Here is a 27,706-nt window from a genome sequence, read left to right on the forward strand (position 1 = left end):
GGACAAAAGTAAACTTTACCTCTCGTTTGCTTTCTTAAAATCCTAAGGTTTAAAGGACTATGTTAAGTCTTTTTACAGGAAAGAGAAATCTCCAGAAACTTCAAACAAGGGATGGAGTGTAGTAGCTAGTATGCTTAAATATTTGCTTTAAAAACAATCTCCAAAAACATTAGACCAGGGATAGGAGATAGTAGCTAATATACTTAAATATTTCATTTTGAAAACAAACAAACATAGAGATAAAGGAGACTGGCAGAAGAAACCTTGTGGCATTAGTTGCAGTTAACTGGAACAGACAAGGTGATTAATAAAAGCTGAGGCTGTTTCTTTATTTATATGTATTAATAGTATCCCTGTTGGCTTTAAAGTTGTATTCAGAATATACGTATGATTCAGATGTGTATTTTTAACTGACTCATTGGACTAGGATTTTGAATGCACTTTTATCTGTAGGGAGGGGAAGTATGGGTAAAAGAACATGAATTATTATAGATTATAGATATAATTATTATAGATATGGATATCTTAAACATACAGCGTGAAATCTATAAAATTTGTACATTGATAACCCTAGTGCTTTTTCTCAGCAGGTTTTCTTAAGTTCTTTATTGTGCCTCCATGTATTTTGTAAGTAAACAAAACTGAACAGAATATAAGAAAAATCAAATTGAGGAGGATTAACTATTTGTGTTAAGCCTGTCTGCTTATATATATATATAGTAATAGAAGTTTATCTTCAGCTTTTCCAATGTTTTTCAGTATATTCTCATTTTTATTTCAGTGATAGGAAGTTTAGCAAATCTTATGCTACAGCATTCGCATTAAGTCCTTCTGAGATTCATTAACAGTCTCATTGCAGAGAACACTGTGAGTTATTGGTAAACAGAATTCTCCAGGTCTCCGAGTTCTCAACAGCCTTCTCCTAAATATTCCTATTATGCCATTATCAGCAGCTGGAGGCAAAGCAGATTGTTTGGAGTTTCAGTTCTGCCCTTTAGGGATGGGTAAAGGATTACAGTTAATGGTTTTTGTCCCTTCCCAAGGGGCTGAGTTGGTATTAGTTGTATAGCTCACTGTCTTGTGCTGTTTCAAAGATTAAACTGGGATGTGAACCAATGTCTGCTAAAGATGAGTACCCAACCGTATTTTTACTTTGCATTCCAGCATAAAAGAGCAAGAAGTAGTGTAATGTTGTTTGCTTTAGGCTGATCTGGGGAATGACTAATCATCTAAAGGAGTGGATGGGGAAAGGATTTTCGTTCTTGTTTACAAGCTTACGTGGTGCCATGGTAGATATGGTAGTAGGAGGTATCTGTGACATTAATAGCCTCTGTTTTAAGAATTGAAAGATAGGTATTAGGTTGTTTATAAGTCTTCAGTTTGTGTTTGTGTGTGTGTGTGTATATATATCTGTGTATGCTAACAGGAGCTCAGATTGTTGTTTTCAAAGTATATTGCGTGGATTTTTTTATTAGCTTTTGTAAAGAATAATAGCATGTTTTCATGGATACAAAACACTAGTAGTTTCACTGCTGCACTTAGAATATCTTTTATTAGTCTCTTATGAAAGTTTTTCTTTTGGACATTGCATCTCTCAAGTACAGGTAATCGGGTCCTTGTTATTTTCTCTTACTCATAACTTTGGCATAAAGTTCTTTTTCATTTGGAACAGATGTATTAAAGCAGTGTTGGGATTTCTCTTTATGTTGATTTTTGCCCAAGTTACACAGGCATTTAGTAAATTCTTTCTTGCATCCCTGCCACTGCCTAATGCTTTCCCAACTGTTCCTGTAATTGTGTGACTGGTAATTCCGTACGGTGGGGGCAATGAGAATTCCTGTTCATTAGATCTGGAGTTCAGTGTGATCTGGTCCATGTTGCTTTTCCTTCCAATCCTCAATTCCTTTTCTCTCTTCATCTAAAAGATAAGTCATTCCATTTAGTCTTCTTTTATATCCAATAAAACAGAAGACATTGAGTAACATACAGGACATTGCTGCACCTTGGTAGTAAATGCTAAACATGTTCTTTAAAAATTGCTTTGTTATTAGGTGTCAGTTTTTCCCCCCTTAGCCTAGTAAAACAGTAATGCTGGGAAGGGAGGGGGAATAGTATAAGTAAGATAATAATGGAAATAAATAGAAAATGGTGCTATTAGAAGGGAAGACACTTCTATGGCTTTCAGTGTTTCTGAGAGGAAAAGTAGTCCTGAAACTTATTTTGGGCAATCTACCTCAAATGGAAAATAATAAAATATTCTAATCAACACAGTTAATGAGAAAGTTAGATGCATGTGTTTGTTTACTGGTAATGGAAGTGAAATTTACTGAGTCTTTTCTTGAAAATCAAGATATATTGGAACTTAGTGAATATTGCCCCAAATTGGGCAGATTATTAAAAGTATGTTCTGCTGTGAGGTTTTTGAAGTGTCTATGCCACTAATTAAATAAATGCTGTGCAGATACTTTCTCAACATGTTCCAGCATGAACTATCCAAAGTACACCTGTCAGAATAAATATATATATGCTTTGTACTTGCTGCCATTAAATCAAAGAAGGTAGTGTGAGTTCTCTCTCAGCGAACTAATGTGAGTCTTTTCATCCCTACAGTAATGAATCCATTTTAATCTTCTGCATTGAATAAATAAAATATGTTTCTTGATGGGTATCACTCTAACTTCTTCATTAGAAGAGCAGGAATCTGATTAAGATATTTTGCAATTCTGTTTAGTAAAGGGATGTTGTTCTTTTCAATGCTGATGACATCCTTGTTCTTTCATTCCTGTGTATTAAGAGATTCTACAAGTGGTTACAGCTTGTGTAATTTATCAGTTTTTCCTGCTTTCCTTCTGGTGTGCTCCGTTGTAAAGCATAAAGGTATGATTGTGACAAATAAAGAAACTGACTACTTAATTGACTGAGCAGATATTCTGGAAATCAAATTTAGGAAACGAACAGAAAATCCACACAGATTTCCACCAAGTCATTTGTTCCTTGCAAACAGACACTTTCTGAATGATATTCAGGTAGTAATTTAGTTTGGTGAATAAGGCATGAGAGTAGAATGCAAGATCTTTCCCTGCTGACTTCAACCATCGGGCTTCTCAGTCACAGTTTAGTTCCCCTTGCTGTATACATCTGGGTATTTAAGCTGTAGTATGAGAAAGATGATCAAGATAATTATCTAATAGCACCTTGAGATCATCTGATGAAAAGTTTTTGCCTAAGAGCTACCAACTACCTCTTAGGTAATACTTGGTACTGGAACCTCTGTCTTTAAATGCTGCTAGCTAAAGTTATTACTCAGTAGAATAATCTGACAACTAAATAACATATCACTTTAATTTTTTTTTTTTTTGCTGTGGTAATACATTTTGAACATCACCACAAACAGGAAATACAGTTTTTTCTAGTGTTTTGTGGGTCACTGATGATTAAAGTTTCTAAATCGAATTAGTACAGTAGTATAAGTATAATCCTTAGTTTTGTGAAGTAGTTATCTGGAAGCAGGGAAGACTTTAAAGATCTGTCACTGTGATGTTTTACACTGTCTTTCTTGAGCTCAAAATTTCAGCATACAACAAAAAAGTTTCTAGTGGTTTGTTTGTTGCCATTTTTAAATAGATAAAGTCCACTAATTCTATTTTCTGTTGTTTTTAAAACCTAAGTACCTGTGGATTTAGATCAATGCAGCCTTGCATCATAGTTTTAAAATATGAATTGTCCTACCACACAAATACTGATGAAAATCATTATTATCCAACTTCCTTTTGCTGATAGAATGTATTGATATTAATATAAGATTAAAACTTGGGACAGTTACTGAAATAGACCCATACATTCACTTTGTGTTACCTTTGACTTACGTGTTTTCGTCCTGTCAGAATTAAACTTGGGTGGGGTGGGGGGAAGGTATTATTTTAAACCTTTTTCCCAGTACATTAAAATTGATACAGTAATGCACTAAAATATGTCCAGATGTTCATATATCCAGTCACAGCTCCACTCTTTCTGTTGTATTTGAAAATATATTGGGATTTATGTAAGAAACTAAGTGTGAAAGTTATGTCTTGAGAAAATTGAGTGATTGAGTTACATATACATATTCAGCCTTTTTATTCAGTTTGAAAAGTTTTTGATTCCTTTTGTGAACACTTAAAGCTGATGTTTTACACTTTATCCCTTTGAGAATTAATATAGTATACCTTCAGGTCAGCTGCCTATTTAGCTTTTTTTTTGTCTTGAACAAAATATTCTCAAAACAATGCCACTAGTAACTAAAGAACTGATAATTGAACATACTAGTAAGTCTTTAAATTTTTTTGTAAACTTCTGATAAAATGATAACCAACTTGGTCACAGTTTCAGCCACTGTGAAGTGCGTAGTATTTTCATTGGGTTTTGCAATGTTTGGCATGTAGTCAGCTTGCACTGAACAAATGGCCGTGCACAGCATTGGCAGATGAAATATCTTCTAAAAGGAACATGTTGGCATGTTCTAAAAAAATATGGGGTAAAATTGGTAAAAATCAGTTGATTCAATTTAATCTTTGAGATTGTGACGACAAGGATACTTTAGGTGCTTCTGGAAAATGACAACAGATTATTTTTAGATTGGCAGTTCTGTGAATAGCTTAGAACTGATTATTGTGCTGCAGTTCAGGTGTATCTTCTCAATAATCAGATGTGTTGAAAGCCTTTTAAGTAATATTCATTATGCATTAATTTCATAGGATTGGTGAATGCTCTAATTTTGAAGCTGTGTGAGAAATATACTTGATATACTCTGAAAGTTTTCACTGTAAAGAATGTCTGAAAACAGATTGAAATAGCATTATTTGAAGAAGTCTGGCAGAGTACTGCAGGAGCTAAAGGAATGGAAGGCAGGTATGTTTATTGATTTGTATAGGTATTGCATTGAGATCAGTAGCTGACTGAAGGAAAAGAAAAAAAAAGAGCAGATACAACAATTTAAAGTAGTACCTGTTTTTTGTAAATAAAATATTTTCATCAGTTAATATATGGAAAAATCATATAGGTCCTTCCTCATATATACATCGTCATATCTATACCTTCTGTGGAGACATTGTGCTTCAGAGTTCCATGTTCTCCCTGGAGTCCTTTGCGATAGTGGTACGATAGAGTTTATGACCAGACTTAATGGGTGCTTAACGTTCTTAACTGATACCCTTCATTCTGTGCAATATTGCTAGTGAACTACACAAAGAATCCCTTTGAAGAATCCCACAAAGAATTCAGCTTCTCTTTATCCTTCCCCAGCAGCAGGTGGACAGTTTAAAATTAGAGAGTTATTGAAGAGTTAAAAATTATCCCTGTATTCACATCTTTTAATCTCCAAACTGTACAAAATTTTAGTGTTTTAGCATACATGTCTGTTGGTGATCTTGTAGTGAAGTAAACCTTCATTTAAAAATTGTCCAAAAAGAGGAAACTCTTCTCTTATTACTATTTTTGCTCGGACTCTAATTTGTTTTTATGCTAACGTTGCATTTGTTACAATCCCGCAGAAAGTCCTTTAGAATATTAGCAGCATAGGAAAATGTTTCGATAAAGTTCATGGTAGTTCTGTACTTGAAGAAATGGAGGGCAGGTGTGAAGGCACATCCACTGCTTCTGTGACTCTCCATAGGAAACAAATGATGTGATTATAGATTAATATATAAAAGTGTAATAAGTATCTCGTGATGTTCTTGCATCTCCTTTTTTCAGATTTTTTTTGAAGGAAAAACAAGGAGCATGGTGATTAAGAAGGGAGACATATAGAGGTCATATAGAGATGAGGCTTTTTCAGATCTGAATGTAAAGTTTGTACTCTAAAGAATGTATAGGGGCTGGCAGATAGTTTGCAAATATATAGATCTTCATTTACATTTATTTCTCACAATTATTTTAGTATGGTTACAAAAACGCTTGGAAATTAAACAATTCAGGGTTATAGGATGAAAGAAAATACAATCAGTTGAAATTATAACCTTTAAGAATAAAAGAGTGAAATACTCAATGTCCAGTGGTTAAGAGAAAACTATTTAGATTTTAAAACTCAATCTGTTACTACTGTGAATGTATTGTTTGTTACCCCTTAACTTAATAACAGGAAACTTTGTTAGAGTTCTTGTGTGATCTGTAAGCATAGACCAGGAAATATTTGTACTCTTTCATTATTGACACTTGCTATGTTTGATTTCTAAGGGAAGTAATTAATCTTGAATCACCTTAATTTACCATATTTAAAACACCATTAGGAGATAAGTGTAAGAAGGCTGGTTCTTCAAGATGTTCTTAAGTAAGACATATTTAAAGTCTTTTAAATGCAGAACTCAGATGGAAAATAGCCTCTGTAAAACTGCAACGTAAATGTTTTGATCTCTAGTTCAGCTGTCTCCAGACACATGCCCCCCACCATATCCTTTTCTATAGTCTTTCGAACACTCTGGATACGTGTACTTATCTCTGGCCCCATACCAACTTTTTCTGGTTGTCATTTCTATTCTTTTATAAATGCTTTTTACAAATGACCCAGTAATCCACAATAGTAGGAACAAACTCTTGAAGGTAAACGCTGGCCTCATAACATACTCTTTATTTCTGAGGCATAGTGTATTTTTGGACATGTTTAGAAAGTTGGAAGCATTAGACTTTGTAGCGTGTATATATTATAAAAATAATTTGTCCGTAAGCATTTTACAGGAGTGACAGTTAACAGCTGGCATGCAACTCTGTTTCAGTGAGGTGGCAAACACTTTTGTTAATTTTCTTTAAATTAAAATTTTTTTACTAGAGGAGCATTTCTGAGGAGGTGGTTTTTGAAAGCAGGAAATGAATCCATGATCTACATGAGACAGAGAAGAGAGTAAAACACGTATCCCTTCTTCCAAAAGGAACAAGATCACAGGGGCTCTGCTATAGAATTTTATTTTGTACCTCTTCTCCTCCTTTCTGCATTGGGTCATCCACCATAGGAAAGCATTCTTAGGGTTCACTTAGCCAGGGCCATTAGTCTCAGTATGGCCCTAGCTGCCTTCTATGATCTCCAGCAGTTATCCTGTATCTACAGCAGGCTGGAAAACAGGGTGAGCGTGGGGTGAAGGCAAAACCAATAGGATTGCTGCAGTAATGACACTTTCTGCTCTTCTAGGCCACTCAAGATACAAGGGAGAGTTGCTTCTCTTGTCCTGTGAGCAGCACTGACATTTACAGGAACTCATACCTAAGGATGGAGGGTGTCATTTTAATCTTTCAGGATACCAAAGAAAGTTGCAGTCCAGGTGGTGTTGGTATTTAGTAATTTAAGTATTACTACATATAATACATGCATTTAAAATACTACTACTACTACTACTGCTCTGCTGGTACCGTTATATCACTCGGTCCTTTTCCAGAAGAGTTAAGGATTCTGTTGAGAAGCTAGAGTGCTGACTCAGGTTAAAGCTAAGCCACTGAAAAACCAACCAGAAATTATTAATTTTAAGACGAATTAGCTATCTGAGCCTGCTCAACATGTAGCTGCATGACCATTTGTACCAGCACAAAAGGGGACAGCGTGGGGGTGGAAATAAGCAGGTGGGAGCAAGACTGCTTCTTCTGGCAGCAGTTGCACCTATTCAAGCTTTAACTGCTTATATAACTGAAGCATTGCTGTGTTCGAAGTTTTTAGGCTGGTGTGTATGTGTGAAGTGTTACTAGTGCACCGTAAATTCATCGAAGTCTTACATGTTGAGTTTCCAAATTAGATGGGTATGTTCATATTTTTGTATAAGGGTATCGTAATTATTTTTTAATTGCAGTGGTCTTAATGAGGTATCTCATTCAGGCATCAATTTCATTCTTTTAAAGTATATCAAATACTATTAGAGGAAAGCATATAAATGCCATAGTTTGAACGAGAGGGAAACAGTATAACCAAGGACATAATGATGCAAATGTGTTTAAGTGAAACAGTGAAGCAGTTTGAACTGAAATAGATGAGGATTCACAAGGTTGAAATCGGAGTTCAAGCTTTGTAATGGGGGACATAATTGGACTAGCCTGTATGTGTTTTTTTAAGTCTCTCAGATTTTTACTCTAGTGACAATTTTAAAAAAAAATTTGTCAATTTTTACTGACTTTCCTTTTCTTGCGCTCTCTTTGAAGTCTCTCTAACTGTAATTGTGGGGATGAGGAAGTTGTTTGAAATCTTTGTGATCCAGCAGAGGTGAATGGGTGTTAAAAGTTGATGAGCAATGAGGATAAAAACACAAACAAAAAATAAAGCCACATTTCAGTTACGCCAAACTAAAACAATAATGATATCACTTTCAAGATTATTTTTTAAAATCACCTTGTTATATGTTAGCCCTCGTAGGCAGCTAAGCAGCATGCAGCTGCTCGCTTACTTCCCACCCTCAGTGGGACAGAGGAAGCGGAGAGGAAGAGTAAAAGGAAGAAAACTTGGGGGTCAAGATAAAATTGTTTAATAAGTGAAGGAGAAGTGGAAGAATATTGGGGAAAAAAAAAAACAAAACAAGGCATGCGAAGGCAATCACTCATCATGTCCTACAGGTAGACCAATGTCCAGCCAATTCCCAAGCAAAGATGGAACCTAACTAAACCTCCTCTTTTCGCTTTCGTTGCTGAGCATGGTATTATATGGCATGGAGTATCTCTTTGGGTAGTTTGGATCACCTGCATTGTCGTGTCCCCTCCCAGCCTCTTGTGCACCCCCAATCTATTCTCTGGGGGGCCAGAGTAAGAATCCGAGAAGGCTTTGATGCTGTGCAAACACTGTTCAGCAAGAGCTAAAACATGATTGCATTATCAGCATTTTTTCCATCACAAATCTAAAACACAGCACCTTAATGTCTTCTGTGAAGAAAATTACCTCTGTCCCAGCCTGGCCCAGTACACACCCTTTTGGTAGTTTTTCTTCCTATTTTCCAGTCTTGTTCCTAGTCAAGAGGATAGACTGAAAGGGCTTCCCTAAGTCTTGTGAATCCTTGATATCCCATCCCGGAAAAAAAAAAAAGGAGGGGGCGAAGGTTCAATAATTAAGAAAGTGCTCAGAGTCAGGGTATATATTCTTGAATGTGGATGGTATTTTAGCCTTGGTGTGAAGTATTTTTTTCCTCACTAGTAATGGGGCAGAAAACCTCTGTTTAGTTTCACTAGCTTCAAAGCACAGTTGTTGGATTTTGCCTGAAGTCTCTCCAGGTATAATGAAGAATTTGAAGTTGAGGATAAAGGTACTTACAAACCTGATACCACAAAGTCAGTCAGTCAGATTCAAAATTAAATGATTGTGTCTTAAAGGTTGTTCAGAATTATTTTGCCTCACGAAATGTTCCAACACCAGATACATTAAGTTAACAGCTCAAGATGATTCTGTTTATTGAGACCTCCTGGGAACAGTGTTTAAAAAAAGTGTATTCAGTTTGCCACAAGTGTACTATAAAATACTTCTTTGTAAAGTATGTTTTGGTTCAGGCATTTGTAATAACTCTAAGTGCACTGTTCCCTCATTAACTCAAACTAGGCTGCAGTGAGGCACCTGAATTGAGTAACAACTCTGAATGCTCTGACAGAGTTAGTCTAGTAAGCTGTCTTTCAAAAAGAAGTTGTTTCTTTCCTCTAAAATAAAGCCGAATGTGAATCCGATTTCTCTTTTCTTCAGTAGATGAGTAACTACAGCAGTGTCCAAAGCGATGGAGACTGCTCAGTGCTTTGCTCATTCTGAGGACCTTTATCACCCCTTGTTTACTTCCCAGCGGAGTAACCTACTCACCTGGCTGTTTCAGGGAAGCTGGCCTCTGTAAAAAGAGCTTTGTTGGGCTGGGAAAAAGCATGAAGCATGACTAGCCCAGTTGGAGGGAGAAGGGAATTGAGGGCTGTAAGGATTCTCTGAAGTCCATAGTTCAAAATGCACAGGGTAAAGAGAGAGTTTTTAGGGTGGAGTGGTAACCCAGCTGTCTCTGATTATTCTCCCCTTACTCGCTGTATATTTGAAAGGTCTTTGGCCTTCACATCTTGTGCAGAAGGCAGAGCTGGTCAGCATGTATCCATGTAGTGTTTAATGGGTTGGACCTCTTGGAATAAGTGAAGGAATTCCTGAAATACGGTTGTCGTTTCTCAAGGAGCTGATTTGATAACAATTTGTCGTCTCAGAGAAAGAGACTGGAAACAAACTTGTGTTCAGTTGAACTGTAATTAATATCTGAATGTTTCTAGGTGATGATACTTTAGAAGTAAAAGGTACAAGTGCAGACTACTTTTTTGTGATTGAAGCTACAAAATTTCACTTTATACTTGTAATTGCTGGAAACACACACCCAATTAGTTACACAAATTTGTATTGTACACCCCAAAGTTTGACCAGCAGTAATGTGATAGGCAGTAGTCTTATGTGTGCATTTCATATGGTAGTCTTAAGATGCTGAAGTCATGTGAAGTTTGGGAATTGCTGTTTTAGGCTTAATCATCCAAGTCATTTTGTGAATGTAAGCATGATGTCTGCCATTGCCACTTGCTACTGATCTCTTTGTCTTTCCTCTGTATTGCAGTGATTTGTGAGAATTATTTATAGGGTGTGGACATGTAGGAACTTCTCTACTGGTGATCATTTTAAGTCTCAATAGGCCATTAAGTTTACTTGGCAGTCAAACTTCACACATCTGTTATTTAAACTCTTGACCTGAAACTTGTGATTTTACTTACTGATTCATGCTGTCAATATTTTTGCCTGTTGGAAATACTGGAGTTTGGAAACATTGGGTAGAATCTACGTGAAGTTTGAGTTTAGCTTTAGGTTTCACTTTCAATTTCTGAGAATAATTTTGTAAAAGAACTGAAGCAGGAGTTAAAATCTTGGGAGAATCTTCTGTCATTTGAAAAATAAAATATGTTTGTATTGGTTTGTCCTCATAAGGTTAGTAAAATGCTGCTATAGAATTTTAATGAACTCAGTGATTCAAAGCTGAAAAATAGCAAGCGACATCTAAATGCAGTGTTAAAACCACTACAGTTTTGCATTTGAATATTGTTTTGACAGATCTAGTAACACTGGAATTTTTTTGTTCCTCTATTTTCAATAAATACAGAACCTATATGGTCAAAGCTGATGTCTTGGTCTTGCAGATGGCACTAATAACAATGCTTTGTTTGTTAGTATATACAGAATTACAGCTTGAATTACTTCAGTGCTACAATATGCTTTATGCTCTGCAACTTTCAGATGCAGACCCTTCATGTAAAAAAGGTTAAATATTTTTTAGAAAGGTACATGGTGTAAATACTTATGTAGAATGGTGCTCTAGAATGTCTACCCATGTCAGACCTGTGTGTTGATTGCATGTCTGTATTATAAAGAGTCTTTTGCAAGTCTGGTCTAATACATAGTCAGAAATCTTCTACATGCAGGTTTGGTAACATCATCTCCTTTCTAGAAATGGAAGAGTGTAAAAGATGGAGTAACTTGGGATGAAAATGTCACTGTTTTAATATTTTTAAAAGGTTAACATTTGAAATTACAATTTCAAATATTTATTGACCAAAATATTAGCTTGAGAAGACTTCTGTGATAAAATAACCATAGGATGGTTTCCTAAATCGTAGCCTTAAGTAGCAGTCTGCATTTGCCTTCTTAGATGCTTGTGCAGTTGAGGGTCTGCAACTTGTACTAAGCTACTGGTGGTGTGCATACTGTGTCACGGTATGGCAAAGTAGCAACATCTAGCTTTGAGGACTTCTCACAAGTACAGAATAGATGTGCTCGCTACCAGAGTAGTTGCTCTTATCTATTCTGAGGAAAAGGCAGTAGGATATTTTTGTATGTTAGTTTGAAGCCCTTGAACTATGTAGTTAATATGCTCATCTATTTTGTGAGGTGTAATAAATAATTGATTTGGTGAATTCCAGAACCATTTTTACCGGGGTAAAATTTAGGCAACTTTATGTATAGTACAATCTGTGTTCTCTTAATTGTACTTGGAAGCATAAATTTCCATGGTGAAAGGAGCTTGTCTGTAAAATGTAGAATTGAACTAGTGGTTATTATAAAGTATATTCATAGAGTGTTAGAATGAATGCTTTAATTGAAAAGTAGGGAATGCTGCTTTTGAAAGATTGACACATCTGTGTGATTTTGTGATTTGTCTTGTCAGAGCAGCTGAAGGCTCTTAGTTACTTCTAAAATTCCTGAACATCATATAAACAGTATAATTTTTAAATTTTATTTGTTCGACGTGTTATGTGGGATATTGAAAATCAACTTTTGCCATTCAGAATTTGTTTGGAGTGAAATAACTCTTGAAAAATCTTCCAGCAGTCCTTTACTGAGAAATAAAGAGCTGAGAACCCACCATAAGAGCATCCTTGTAAAAGAAGCAACCTGTAGATATTTCTGTCCAGTTCAGGTGATGCCTGGAACCTGTCCTTCCCTTCCACCTTCCACTGCATGCACCAAGTAAAATAGCACACTATTTTATTTAGAAAATCACACATGCCATGTATATACTGGACTTAACTTGCCTGTCTCTGGAGAGAAAGAATTTAGGCTGAAGTAAGGGCTCTTTGGAGACACTGATTAGGAGGAAAATCGGAAGACTTACGTCTTTGGTGCAGGGCAATATACTTGATGATATCATAATATTATAAATCAGCAGTTTCAAAATTATGCTTCCAGGACTCTATTAACCTTTAAGTCACTTTAGCAAAATGTATGTAACCTTCAACTGAGAGCAGGTAAAACTAGTAAGCCACAAAACATTTAAATTGTGGTGGTGTTTGTTTTCTGTTTTGATTTTTTTTTTTTTAATTTTTAAAACCTCTGTCAAATCTGAAATTAGAAACTGGTGTGTAAAGAAAGCAATTGCTAGATACAATTATTAATCTTGGATTATTAAAACTTCAAAACTGGAACTTCAGTTCTCTATATGCAAAGAAAGATATCTCGCTTTATGTGTCATCCTGCTGAGACGTTAAATGCAGTGATCTAGTTTGGGCTATTTTTGTAGGTCATTTGGTGGGGCAAATAGCGCACGTCAGTAAAGATTATGTCAGTATTTTATGTTTTGATAATCTTGACTGAGGGCGCGGTTGAAGAAATTTGGAAAAGAGTAATGATGCTATTAGCATCTTCATTTTCACTTCCTGTTTTTCGTTTCTGGAAGAATGCAAAGTGCAATGCTTCAGATTCAGAAACTAGTTAATTTGATGTTTGTCCTTAGTCAGAAAACAGTTTTGTACAGGTAATGTTTATTGTTGCTTTTTTGATGGTACAACAGAGATTATAGAATCACAGAATAGTTTGGGTTGGAAGGGACTTTTAAAGGTCATCTAGTCCAACCCCCCTGCCATGGGCAGGGACATCTTCAACTAGATCAGGTTGCTCAGAGCCCCGTCCAACCTGACCTGGAATGTTTCCAGGGATGGGGCATCTACCACCTCTCTGGGCAACCTGGTCCAGGGTTTCACCACCCTCATTGTACAAAACTTCTTCCTTGTATCTAGTCTAAATTTACCCTCTTTCAGTTTAAAACCATTCCCCGTTGTCCTGTCGCAACAAGCCCTGCTAAGTAAGTCTGTCCCCATCTTTCTTATAAGTCCCCTTTAAGTATTGAAAGGCCGCAACAAGGTCTCCCTGGAGCCTTCTCTTCTCCAGGCTGAACAACCCGGACTCTTTCAGCCTTTCCTCATAGGAGAGGTGTTCCATCCCTCTGCTCATTTTCGTGGCCCTCCTCTGGACCCACTCCAACAGGTCCATGTCTGTCTTGTGCTGAGGGCTCCAGAGCTGGATGCAGTACTGCAGGTGGGGTCTCACCAGAGCAGAGAGGCAGAATCACCTCCCTCGACCTGCTGACCACGCTTCTTTTGATGCAGCCCAGGATACGGTTGGCTTTCTGGGCTGCGAGCACACATTGTCTGCTCATGTCCACGTTTTCAACTACGAGTATCCCAAGTCCTTCTCATCAGGGCTGCTCTCAATCCCTTCATCCCCCAGCCTGTCTTGATACTGGGGGTTGCCCCAACTCAGGTGCAGGACCTTGCAGTTGGCCTTGTTGAACCTCATGAAGTTCACATGGGTCCACTTCTTGAGCTTGTCTAGGTCCCTCTGGATAGCATCCTGTCCCTCAGGTGTGTCAACCGCACCACTCAGCTTGGAGTCCTCTGAAAATCTGTGGAGGGTGCACTTGATCCCACTGTCTGTGTCGCTGATGAAGATACTAAACAGTACTGGTCCCAATACGGACCCTTGAGGGACACCACTTGTCACCGATCTCCATGTGGACATTGAGCCGTTGACCACTACCCTCTGGATGCGACCATCCAACCAATTCCTTATCCACTGAACAGTCCATCCATCAAATCCGTACCTCTCCAATTTAGGGAGAGGCATGTTGTGGGGGACTGTGTCAAAGGCCTTGCACAAGTCCAGATAGACTTCATCTATAGCCCTTCCCATGTCCACTGATGTAGTCACTCCATCATACAAGGCCACTAGGTTGGTCAGGTAGGACTTGCCCTTGGTGAAGCCATGCTGGCTGTCACCTCCCTGTCCTCCATGATACTAAGGCAGGCTTTCTTTAAGAGTGCTAGGAATAAGGTCAGTAACTTCATCTCTTTATTACCTTCAGCTGCATACTTCAAAAGGGGTTCATATTAATAAAAACTTTCCTACAGGAAATAATTCAGGCATGAAGGAACAGTTTCATATGAAACTGGATAGCTTCATAATTTATAAATGTAGTAATAAACTGAATTACAGGGTTATATGCTAATCTTGCGCTTCAGCCATTTGAGGTAAAACGTTTACCTATGTCTGGAGGGCTTTTTTAATATAATGAAGGAATTTGTTAGAATGAATTTATATCTTGAATTGTTGTTTACATTTTCTTACCCAGTCGCTGCTTTTTTTTACTTTATGAAATGTAGTCTGTTGTGTATTACAACTTAACTAACATTTTATGTAACACTGCTCTTAAATGTTAAAATAGTATGCACTGAATTTCATGTTAATAGATAACTTGTTACAATATTTGGAGGCTGTTCCTTTTAAAGTTATTCTGTGAATGGTGGTATGGAACTCAGTAATAATATTTTACTTATAGTATAAAACTGACTTTATGCAAAAAAAAGTCAATTTACTATTTTAAAGGATTATGACTTATTAATTTTATTTTTATATACTATAGGATATGTTTTGGAGTTGCAGACAAAGTATCTTTGCTGAAATGAAGAAGAAATTTTCACAGGTAGACAGATGAAATCAACTTTATAAAATTATAACCAAGATACATAGTAACAGCATGATTCTCTAGCTTTTGTTTATTTCTTAACATGAGCATGAGCTATTGAATTTTTTGTGCATGTTCTTGAATACAAAGATTATGTACGTATTAAATGCAGTCTTAACAGTAGAAGCTTCAAATAAGTTTTGTGTTTACTTTGTGGACTCAGTTTGATAACAGCCTGTCAAAATAGTTTAGAGGCCTATCACTGGCCAGTATTGCCTTTTACACTATTTTTCTAGTAAAGTAGCCACAAACAAGATGTTTGCATTGTTGTCTGATAAAGTTCAGTTGGTATATGTGAATGCTTGCCATGAATAGAGTTGGACTGAGGTTATTTTTGCTTTATCTACTTACTACGAACAACCTGAAGCAGTGGCAGCGCAAATGATGGCTTAATACCCTTTGCTATACTAACCCTGAGTTAAACCAGTTCAGTCTGTCAGAATTACATCTGTGAACAAAGAAGAGAGGATTTGTCTGACATGGAACAACCAGCAACCCAACCAGCAAATCTTCTGTAATCTTCTATAATTTGTTTGCTTAATGTTATTTCCATCCGTCAGATACTGTGTGTCTTATTATTTTCAGTAGCAACTCCAATATAAGTCACAATTGATTCACTATCAAAGGTAGTGGAGAAAATGTGAGTAGGAGGAGTTAAATTTATAGGTATTGTCTGTAGAGAGGAGGGGAGTTAAAGTGCTGGTTATGTAAAGGCAGTAGGTCAACAAGGAATGGAGTCTCCAGTGGAGAACTTCTGTTCCTGACATGCTCGTATATAGTAGCAGGTCAAGTTGTAGGATCAGTAGGAATCATGAAATCTGAATTAACTTACATTTTCCTAGATGAAGCTGTATGAATAGTAGCAAATACCTCTTAACCTCCCTGCACTGTTCTATAGAGGAGGGTGGGCTTCCACCCAGAGCAAGCCTCTACCATTGCTGGGGATATCTGGATCATAAGTGTAGGTTGATCTTACGAGTTTGGTGGGTTTTAGCTGCTGCTCATCTTCTCCAGAAAAATCAAGAAAGTAGACCACTGAACTGGGCCACAAGCTTCATCTTCTCTTTTGTAACCATACAATGAAAGAGACAAATTGTGTGCTTGTTGTTTAGCCAAAAAAAAAAATTGAAGAATGAAGCTGTGCTGGGAGATTTAAAGCAAAGAACCCAGGTGAAGTAATCACTGGTGAAATTTAATTTTAGTCTGCTCAATTACAGCCCTACGTGTCTCTGTGGGTGCTGCAGATGAAAGTGAGGATATAATACGTCAAAATTACTTTGACTTCTAAATTGTGTTTGCTTCGTAACGTGTGGTTAATGTTTCAGGAATAGTTTTGTCTGTCTTCTTGGAAAGTAGTTCATAAACCTAAAAATCTCCAGTAAAGATTAAATGTATGAAGATGAAGTGTTGCAGATTTGCTGGAAATGGTGCCTTGCATCTTTTTGAGCATGCAGTTAATGAAGATTTCCACACAGGACAATACATTTGATAAACTTAGAGAAATGGGACTTCAAAGTCTTAAGAAAAATCACAATCTAAAGCAAATATAATGTAATACAGATTGGGGGGGGTTGTTTTATTTGCCCTTCTCTGACAACATTTTTCTGATGATGAAGGAATAGATGCTGCAGTCAGCTAACATTTCATTTTATAGCTGCGTGAAGACTGTCAGCTGATCTTGAAATTTTGTAAAATGGAGGGATGCAGCATCAGCTAAAATGTTTCTTTTCCTTTTTAAAAGGTTTGGTGATGTAAGTGCTCTCATAAGGGACTATACCACTTTGGTCATCTGTGTTCTGAGGCTAGTTGTGTAGAAATACAAGGGATGCTGAAGTTGTTTAGATCTTCTTTGTATTTCTTTATTCTCTAGAAGATGCTTGTGACGTACCTGACAGTTTTAGCATGAACACAGTTCTTGCTATTTGTTAATGTTTTTATCCACTGAAAATTGTGGTAGCGCTGCATGTATCTTTTTGCCTTTTTAGACGAAGTGCCCGTTAGGACTGAGATTTGGGTGCTCTGACATGCATTACTAATGCTTTGTGTTTTACGAGTTGAAAAGGCTGAGTCCTTGGGGACTGTTTAACTTTACTTTGTCTAGCAGCCATTTGGCAGTGTTAATTTTCTTACCTGTTCAGGCAGAAGAATTTCTCCTGTGACTCATGCAGCAGTGGATTTAGTAGAAGAAAGTTGGTGACTTGATTACAAAATTTTTTGTTTAATGGTCAGCTTCCAAGATTATTTGGAAGCTTGCAGATCTTCTGGGTTGCATTTCTAAAAATCACAAAAGGTATACTTCTACCTCAGTAGGATTTATAATCATGTCAAAGCAAAATATGAGCTTGAAGTGGTGATTTGAAAGTCTATTCCTGATTTGAAGTAGTCTTCTGTCTGCTTACTGACTGAAATTCTGTGCAGAATTTGAGCAGTTTCTCTCTTTACACAGTGATCCACCCATCCAAATTCCTTCTTGTTCTATAAAAATGGAGCTTGTTTTTACATAGGTTTTCCAAAACTAGAAGGTTCTTAATTTCCTTATGCCTGCTTTCAAAAATAAAGTCCAGTTTTAGGATCCTTAGGTTGTAAAAATGTACCACATTTTACTGGTGAAGTCTTGTTTTGATTTTTCAATTAAACTCCAAAATATTCTTATCTTTACTCATGAATTGTTGCCTGCTGTCATTTCAGGTGGAAAGTGCTGCTGAGGAACCCAGGGTGCTGTGTATAATACAAGATACCACAAATTCCAAGACAGTGAATGAGCGTGTTACCTTGAACCTGCCAGCTTCCACACCACTTAAAAGGCTGTTTGAAGACGTGGCTTCAAAAGTGGGCTATGTGAATGGAACTTTTGATTTAGTGTGGGGAAATGGAGATAATGTAACTGATACGGTATGGCAAAAGTGCTTTTTATTTCCTCTTGATAGCAAACATTTAAATCTTCACATTATAGAAAAGTGCTATCTGTATTGCATAGTGCTCATTTAATTCCTGTAAAAATTTGTAGTAGGTGCACCAGAGCAGACTGACACCACTATTTTGATTTGGCTGAATTTTATTTTGTATTATATCTACATTTTAGTCTCAAAATGTGCTCTTAATTGATATATGTATTTAATCATTAAACAAAAGAAACTGATATGATCCTTCAGATGTAATGCTAGTTTTCATTATCAGTATGTATTTTTAGTAGTAATACCCATGATAATTAATCTCCTGTTTCCTGTGATCTTGTTTGAGAAGTGTTTTCTTCTCAGCAGAAGTATGCTATGTAGTGACTTTCCATGTTTCTTAGACCTATTTGAATTTATAATACAAAAAAATTATGATTAATACAACTTCTGTGCTTTATTGTAAATCGGTGTTGGTTTTAGTTAATATGATTTCTATAGATGCACCTAGAAAACTTAATAAGATTCCTTAAGAAATAGATGTTAGTTTATTTCAGGTGATGTTTATGCTTGCTGAACTTCATTTTTTTTTCTTTAAAAAAATAAAAGCGTGTGCAGGCTATGTCAGACACTAGATGGTTTGATGTTCTGCAAGAAACTTGTAGACCAGTGTCTTGACTCCTGAGTAGATTAACCAACTTCTAAGTATTAAACTGTACTGTAATACTTAATTTACACTGTTTCTTAAACTGTTCCGAAATTCTTTCGGTATTATGATGAGTATGTTTTGTTTATACTGGATAATTATTTATTTTCGTTTCATCTTAGTGTGTCAGAACCTGCTTCAAGCAATGTACTTGGACGGAATCTGTTAATTGGGTATAGATCTGTTTTTTAAAAAAAAAAAGTGTTGGGTTTGTTTGTTTTGTTTTGTTTTAGCAGACTCCAATAGATCAGAACAGTGACAAAACTATTCTTGATGCTGGTTTTGAGCCAGGGAAGAAGAACTTTCTGCATTTGACAGACAAAGATGGTGAGCAGCCTCACATAATGCCGGTAAGTAAAATCTTCGCTCAGCTACATAAGCTATAGTGTTGGGGGGAGAGAGATGTATGTTCTGTGTATTGCTGTTGTGAGATCAGAAAACGAAATAAAATTGAGCTGTATGTTTCATAATAAGCTTCTTCGGGAGCCTTCTCAATGGAATTTTAGACTACTATTTTACACTTTTAGGTGTCTTCTGAGTAGGACCAATTCCATTAGTAATGACTTGCTGTCACTTTTCATTCATGCTTGTCAAATATTTATGTAATGCTTTGCTGTGAGTAATTTTCTAAGGTTATGTAATTAATTAATCTTTGACACATTTAGAGATAAGTCTTAACAATACAGGTTTAATCATATACCTAATCCTTTTCCTCTGGGTGTTTGAAAGCAGTAATAGGCTATGCTGACAGAATTCTCAGAAATGGCAGTCCTGTATCAACAGCAGTTACCTACTTCCAAATTTACCTTTAAGAAAAAAAAAACATATATATATGAAAAAAGAAGAGTTGTCAGTATTGCTAGAAGCAACTGTCTGCCATAATAAAATATTTGAAATTTCTTATTTCTCAAATATGTGATGCAGTGAAAGATAAACACAGCTGCAGTTTATTTAAATTGGGGATTGGATAGACTAGTGATATATTAAGATTTATTACGCAGCTCTCATGTCAGCATAATGCTGGCCTACTTAGCCTTTGTTGTGGACTTAATTATCTGAAAAGGGGAAAAAAAAAAATCCCCTGTTTAAATAATTGTGCACAAGGTCAGAATTTGAGGGTGATTCTGAAAGAATATTGAATTGTAATTTTTATACCGGGGCGGAGGGGAGGGGAAAATCTCATTCTGTATTTCAGTGCAGAAATACAGTGAGACATAGGAGATGCTAAATTGCAAACTTGCTTTTTGTATGCATTATGGTACTGTATTTGATTATACAGTATTCTAAAGGGCATTTGCTTCCACTAATGCAAAGAATGATTTCTCGAGGGGTTGAGAATTTGGAGGGCAGAATTAAAGTTACTCAAGCAACTGTATACCTGCAATTTTGTAAAATTTGTGTGATACACTAACAAAATTGATTTCTTAGCCATGAGAAAAAGTAGTAAAACTTGTGGGTGCTTCAGTAAAAACTTGTTGTCTAATTTTTGCGTAAAATCAGTGTATTTATGTTTTTAGGAAGACTCGGGTACAACAGATGACAGTGCGCAAGACAGATTTATAGGCCCTCTTCCAAGAGAAGGCTCTGTTGGCTGTACCAATGACTATGTCAGTCAAAGCTACTCTTATTCTTCAGTCCTGAGCAAATCGGAGACAGGTATAGTGTTCTGTCTTGTAAAGGCAATGCTTTTTCCATCATTTTCCATCATGGTTTCTACAATGTTCTCCTATCACTTTGGGAACAGAAGAGCTGAATCCTATCCTTTTCTTACTTGTGACAGTGCAAGTCAAACTCTCTGTCAGGGGCCCTCCTTTTCAGTATTAACCTGCTGCTGTGTCCCTAGTTGAGTAGTCAGGATTGTATTACCAGAAAGTATTCACCTCAAGCTGTGTGTTCGCTCACAGCTTAATGAGTACTTGATACTCTGTTATAGAGGGGCTGTTGCCAAATCTCTGCACTCTGCGTGTTAACTAAAGCCTTCCTCCTGTAGCCCCCGGTTGCAGTTTCTCTGCCTTGATTGGGGTACGGTGATTCCCCAAGAGGTTCATCCTCCGCTGCCTGGCTCCCCACCAGCAAGCAGAGACTCCCTCTGGAAGCGAAATGCAGCTCTGCCTCGCAGACAAGTGCCAGGGCAGATCCTGGGAGGCTGGCTGGGTGCCTTTGCTGCGCAGGGGGAGATAGCAAGTTACAGCTCAGTAATGAGACAAACTCCTGATACTAAATTTGTTGAGCAGACACAAAGATGACATTCATATTACACCTGTTCATGTGTGTTCAAGATTCTTTTGAGAGATAAGGACGTTTATCTGCCTCATACCGTTTTTTCATTTAATATAGCTATGAAAAGATGATCCTTATAGAGTAGATTAATAAATAAAATACACATGTTCTAACTCGGTCTCTTCACAGAAGAAGCCTGTGTCTGCATGGAGTAGCTGCCTTTTCATTACTAGTAGGGAACTGAGATTTTTTTGTTAATACTAAGAGCTTCAGAGTATAAATATTTATACATATTTAGTTTCTTTATTACACTATGCTTCAGTATATGCTGCTTACTTATCAACTGTTGTTAATATTGTATGTTTTGGAGAAAATCTTAAAATTACAGTAAGGTGAATAGAAGTAAATAATTCCCTTTTCAGCTAATAAAAATAACACTGATTTTTAGTAGCTATTTTAATTGGTTATCATGGGAGAAGGTTTTAGAAGATACATGTGAGTGGGCACTTCAGAGTTTTGGGGGTTTTTTATAGTTCTGAGATGATAGTACAAACCAATGCAGATACAAATTAGATTCACATTATAACTAGGATATTTTTAGTTGACATCAGACAATAACTAAGCTAGTACACACTTGTGTTTAAACAAATTCTAGCTTATGCTGTAAAATATTTAAATCTACTATTAAAATATTTACAGTTACCTATGTCCTCATTGGTGCAGTATTCAACATTAAATATTGGTTATTATTGTGAAACATAATTCATGAAACATAATTCATGATCACTAAAATAGCTTTGTGTCATTCAGGGGAATTATTTCTGTTGTGTAAACTATTACTCTGTATACTCTGCTCTCAGAAATGAGCAATTGTAATATTTCCTCAATTATTATAGTGTAAATAACAATACATGTCAACAGATGGATGCAGTTTTTAAACATTATCACAGTTAAAGTTAAAAAGATTTCCCATCTTTTTGCGTTATTTCCATCTGATTCTTCTTGTATTTTTAGGTTATGTGGGGCTAGTAAATCAAGCAATGACTTGCTACTTGAACAGCCTTCTACAAACACTTTTCATGACTCCTGAATTTAGAAATGCATTATATAAGTGAGTATATATAATCAAAACCTGTTCTTAAATTTGTGCTGGTATATATTGGTAGGAGACCATTTTGAATTCCTCCTGTCAAAATTTCCTTGTTTGGATACTGAAAAGCATACATGAAGTCAAGCTGGATAGGCTATTATAAATTATATCTGCTCAGAAGCTTCAGATTTTTAGTAAAATACTAAGATGTGTTATTGGTTATGGCATGGACAAGCTTTTTAAAAAATTTGCCCCATCTTGAAAACATCACCCTTGAAATTAAGTCTGATACTAAGTGCAGTTCATGGCTGTATTTGTGCAGTGAATGGCTTCAGAATTATTTTATTCATTATATTTGTGCATTTAAAGAATAGTATTGTCGTTTACTGCAGAAATGGAAAGCAATTTCGTTTGGCTTTTCCCAAGAAACAGAGCTTCAGTTAACCTCTGTAATCTGGCAGACCTGTTGAAATGTAGTAAGTGCTGATTTAAATGCCTTTTTGAGTAATGTTTTCAAGGCATTTTTAATTGTCAAATATCTTGTGTTGTGAATAGATGGGAATTTGAAGAATCTGAAGAGGATCCTGTGACGAGTATCCCCTACCAGCTTCAAAGACTGTTTGTTTTACTGCAGACCAGCAAAAAAAGAGCAATTGAAACAACAGATGTTACACGAAGTTTTGGATGGGATAGTAGTGAGGGTAATATGCAGCTATTAAGCTTGTGTGATTTACTTCAGCAGCTGCCTGCTAGGGGCCTAAACTGCTGTTGATGGGGAAAAATACCGGAATAATTAAAAATAATTATTAGAATTCACTTTGTTTCAATGGAAACAAAATAACCTAAATGGATATTTTATTGTGGTGTGTGTTTGATTTTTAAAGAAATGATGTCTGTGAGTTTTAGGCTGTTAAAGTAAAAAGCATTATATTTTTGTAATTAAGCTATCATTACAGTTGCTAATTGTTTCTAAAAAAGTAGCTCTTCATGAGAAACTTGCATCTGTTTTGAATCACAAATGTCAAATGCACGTTCCACTTCAGTAGAAATAAGATGGATAATTGAATAAAATCAAACACTGTATTTGTCTTTTTGACACTTGTATAGTGAATTTTGCCCCATAACCTAATGATTTTTTCCATGGAGTAATCACATGATAATAAGGAGTTGGATTTCAATGTCCTTACACTTACAAGGAAAAAAAAAATTGAGTTTTAGAGAATCAGCGCAAAGTGGGAAATAAGTCAGGACTAGTTTATTTTATAACAGTGCATATTAGCATTGCTGTATTTTTTACAAATTCTTGCTTATGTACACAATTCTTGTTTATGCATAAACATTGTGAGCAAGTTGGCTGCTTATTTTTCTAACTTAACTTGAGAGGCAGCTGCTTGTGGAATTGAATACTGGCCTGATAGTGAATTATGTAGTAAATAATAGGTACAGACTTAAAAAATTGATAGCCTTTTAGGAAGTATTCCTAAGGCTACAGTTAGTATTGGGACTAATAACATTTCTTGTTTTAATTAAGATTAATTTAAATTTCTAACAGCATGGCAGCAACATGATGTACAGGAGCTTTGTAGAGTCATGTTTGATGCTTTGGAGCAGAAATGGAAGCAAACAGAACAGGTAATCGTATAAAAACTTTTTTCTGTTCAGTCAGTGGTGTGGTATTGTTGGGGGTTTTGTTGGTTTCAAGGATGATTGTGAAAAATGTTAACTGAATTTTAAATGCAAGGTTATTGAAAGTCTGCAATAGTTGCCAGTTTTCTTGTTTGATGCAATCATGTATGACTTTGGAGAGTGTGTTGCCTATGTTTTCCTCTCCTAATTAGAAGTGGAATATTCTGAACTCTGGATACTTAGTCTTTTTTTGAAGCACAGAAAGTGATTTGTAACTCCTCTTCTGTTATAGCTTCCTCGCTGTCAGTATTTATTAGGCTATGTTGCAGGCTCTTGTAGCAAGTTCACTCTTCTAATGTAGGAGAAAGATAGGAATACATTTATAACATATGCTACATTCTGATAAGTGGCCAAGTTGTTATAGACCAATTTTCAGATTTGTAGATTGGCAAATACTTCCTTTATCTTTCTGCACCTACCTCTGGAGACACAGGGAAGGACTGCAGTATCAGTCTGTTAACATTGTCTGCAAGATCAGGCTTGTTTTAAAAACATAAACTTCAATTTTAGTAGTTTTGTAGTCACTCTTAAGATGTGTAAAGTATACTGTGAAGCTTATGTAACATGGTTTGAGAAGCTCATTTGATATGTGTTTTGTGCAGTGGTGAGGCAGGGGAAAACAAGAAATCAAGAGATGGATGTCCTACTGGGGAATAGTATTCTACATGTGTAGCTATGCAATTAAGATTATGCGATTAAATTAAATTTTTAATTATGCAATTAAAAAAAGGCATTTTCTCATAAAACTAAAGAGAGGAAGTATGTTCTGTATCATTTGTTTAAAGCTCTGTTGAATATCTATTTGTTTCAGGCCGATCTTATAAATCAACTGTATCAAGGCAAATTGAAGGACTATGTAAGATGTCTAGAATGTGGCTATGAAGGCTGGAGAATCGACACTTACCTGGATATTCCTTTGGTCATCCGGCCGTATGGCTCCAACCAGGCGTTTGCTAGCGTGGTGTGTACTATTATGCTGACTAATAGTGCATCCATACACACATAGAATACATAATGCGACAGTGGTATAATTTGTTACATGGTAAGTATCATCCTAGATACTCCATCTTGGGGTGTTCGTCTTTGTGCAGTGAACCAGCTAGCAAGTTCTAGAAGATTTTTTTTTTTTGGCTTTTTGGTTTATTTTTTGTTTTGTTTTTTCTTTTGCCCTTCAATGAGTCCTACTGGTGCATGTATAAGGGGAGGGGAAATGCAACTTTATTGCCTTAGGGCTGCAGTAATCAATTATTTTCTTCCTGATACGATCTTTAGCATTTACCCGAGATATTTTTGTGAGATCACTAAGTTTTATTTGGGTTGTTCTCTTTATTGACACATCTGCTAAATTTTCATGGCATTGTTGAAAATCTTAGTGAAAGAACAGAACGTTGACTTAGAAATTTTAGTTTAATTGCCATGTTGTTGTGCTTTTTAAAGTTCAGTTCTCAAATACCATATGCTTTTAACAAGCAATTTAATGACAATAAAAAATTGTATCGTACATCAGTGTTCTTGGTCACTTTTGCTCCAGCATTACTGATGTTGGCAAGCATATATATTGCTTAGTAAATCTGTGGAAGTTTTTTTGTTTTATTTTTTCTACCCCCCTGAAAAGAAGTGATTACAAACTGTGAAATTCCACTGTTGTGGCTTAAAATACCTGTACTATGGATGAAGTTGGGAGAAAGAATAGGAATAAATCAAACAAGTCTTTCAGTAAAGGTTGTTTTAAACAAACACTTGCTGTGTGATTGGCTTACCAGGATTATTTATTACATATAAAGTATTTTTCTTTTTGTATTTAGTATGCTGGCAATATTTTTTAAGCACTAATAATCTGTAATTCTTAACAGTAATTCTGTTAAGAATTGTTAAATTAGGTTAAACTGCAGTGTAGGTTCAAAGTACTTCATACTTTAAAACTTTAAATACCAGTCTTGAAGAAGTAGTAAAGATGAGGAACACTGATCTCATAAAAAGGATTCAAGTTAGTAAACTCCTTTGAATTCTTCTTAAGATTGCATTAAAATTTTTTAGAACTATGCAGCTAATTGAAGCTGTATTTTGAGCTGCCATTCCATTCATACAGATTGATGGTTTATATAGATGGCTTCCCTTTTCACCTTTTAAAACTGATTTCTAGAAATATTCCCTAAAATGAAATTTTTTGTTGTCATTTTTATTCAATAATGAGACTTTTCTGATCTAGTCAAGTAATTAAAAGGATTCCGTTCATGTAGTTGTATTCCGCATTTAACAATGCATTGTACATGTGTCTCAAATTGAATTTTTTTCTTTATTAGAGAAGTCTATAGCAGAATGCTAAAAAAAAAAAAAGACTTTGTATATTTGTAAAAACACAGAAAGCTTGAACAATTAAGAACTTAAATATCAGATTAGTTTTAGTAGTATTTGATATTTCTCCTGTAAATCAGCATTTACTGGGTTTACTACGTTGAGGAAAATAATTTTAAGATTTTTGTTACACAGTTACATGGTTGCAATTTGTACTGATGCTTCAATTTTTGAGCTTTTTTAATTCGTATTCTGATTATATTCAGTTGATTCTCCTCCCTGCATTTGTATTATCTACAGCAGATGTAATTTTTAGTTTTGTAGTCTTCAACAGTGGGGAGATATGGAGGATACTTGCTTTTGGAGAAGGGAAAAATCGCCTGTTTCTAAATGGAATTCTCTGAAGGTAGTATCCTCCATTGATCCATAGATGATGGTGATTTAGTAGGTGTAGGTAAAAGGGTATGAGTGAGAGATCAAAAACTTCACACATGCGCTAATAGGGCTTATAGAAGGGAATGTAAAACTTTTTAGACCTTGCTAGTCAGCTCCTGAGGGAACTTGCAGCAGGCGACACAACCCAAGATAGGGGATCTAAGGAGGATACTACCTTCAAAGAACTCTAGTTAGAGGTAAGTGATTTTCCATTACTTTCTAACAAGAGAGAATGGATGTATGAGCTTTAAGTAAGGTTAATCTGTAGAATGCCACATAAAGTGTATTATCCCACTGTTCGACATTGTGTACTACCAAAAAATGTAGAAATGTTGCATTTATCTATAAATATATATGTATTACTTCTCAAATACATGGGAACATTGAAGCACTGGGAAGGATAATGTTATGGTTTCTTTATTTCCTAATACGAAGTAATTCTGAAATTCTTCAGTATGTTTTTGTGGTTTGTATTTTGAAATTTTTTTGTCTGATTCTCCATCCCCCAAGTTCAGGTAGTAAGACTACATAGCTACAACTCATTAGGGCATCTCTGAGGCACTGAGATCTTGCCTGTATGTATCTCAAGATAGTATAAGTACTTTTTCAGAAACTATCTGCATTGTTCAAGGGCATGGTTTAAAAAAACCTGAATCAGTCTTTTCTTGAGGTCAGTAGAAATACAGACATAAAAATATATAGCTTATTTCAGGGGGGTAAACAGGAGCAGCAATTTATGTACTGATTTTTGTGGGTACTAGAATCTTTTGTATAGATGCCTGAATTTAACAGCATTAGACACAAGCTAAAAAGATTTTTTTGACCGCAGAACATAAAAAATTTTGCAAGATGAAGAACAGCTGAGCGAAGAGTGGATGCAATGGGGAACTAGCTGGCATGCTGAAATTATGTTACTAGAAAACAGTGGAAATTGCTTTGTAATACCAGAAGACTAGTAATAATACAAGTATTCTTGTAGCAAGTACAGTTCTGTTTCATTTAATGTTGTTAGTTTTCACCATCTTTTGTATGTTAACTTTTGAGGGTGTAAGTATGCATACAAGTAGACCTTTTTTGGGCAGAAACTGATTTGGACTTC

General features: G+C 35.9%; 1 protein-coding gene across 6 annotated transcripts in view; it reads left to right on the forward strand.

The window, feature by feature from the left end:
* Positions 1–27,706, forward strand: part of USP47 (ubiquitin specific peptidase 47) — a 59,678-nt gene that overhangs the window by 1,796 nt on the left and 30,176 nt on the right. For 2 of the 6 annotated variants that reach the window (XM_075163177.1, XM_075163179.1), the window contains exons 1-8: positions 15,207–15,242; positions 17,973–18,176; positions 19,115–19,231; positions 20,399–20,537; positions 22,116–22,212; positions 22,747–22,892; positions 23,744–23,823; positions 24,689–24,838. In XM_075163177.1, coding sequence (XP_075019278.1) covers positions 15,222–15,242; positions 17,973–18,176; positions 19,115–19,231; positions 20,399–20,537; positions 22,116–22,212; positions 22,747–22,892; positions 23,744–23,823; positions 24,689–24,838 — 954 coding nt within the window. In that variant the 5' untranslated portion in view covers positions 15,207–15,221. Of the gene's footprint in view, positions 1–15,187; positions 15,243–17,972; positions 18,177–19,114; positions 19,232–20,398; positions 20,538–22,115; positions 22,213–22,746; positions 22,893–23,743; positions 23,824–24,688; positions 24,839–27,706 lie in introns of those variants that run through there. The other 4 variants (XM_075163180.1, XM_075163178.1, XM_075163182.1 and 1 more) reach the window with 4 other exon arrangements.

The sequence above is a fragment of the Calonectris borealis genome, chromosome 14 (genome assembly GCF_964195595.1).
Source record: "Calonectris borealis chromosome 14, bCalBor7.hap1.2, whole genome shotgun sequence".
Classification (NCBI taxonomy): Eukaryota; Metazoa; Chordata; class Aves; order Procellariiformes; family Procellariidae; genus Calonectris; species Calonectris borealis.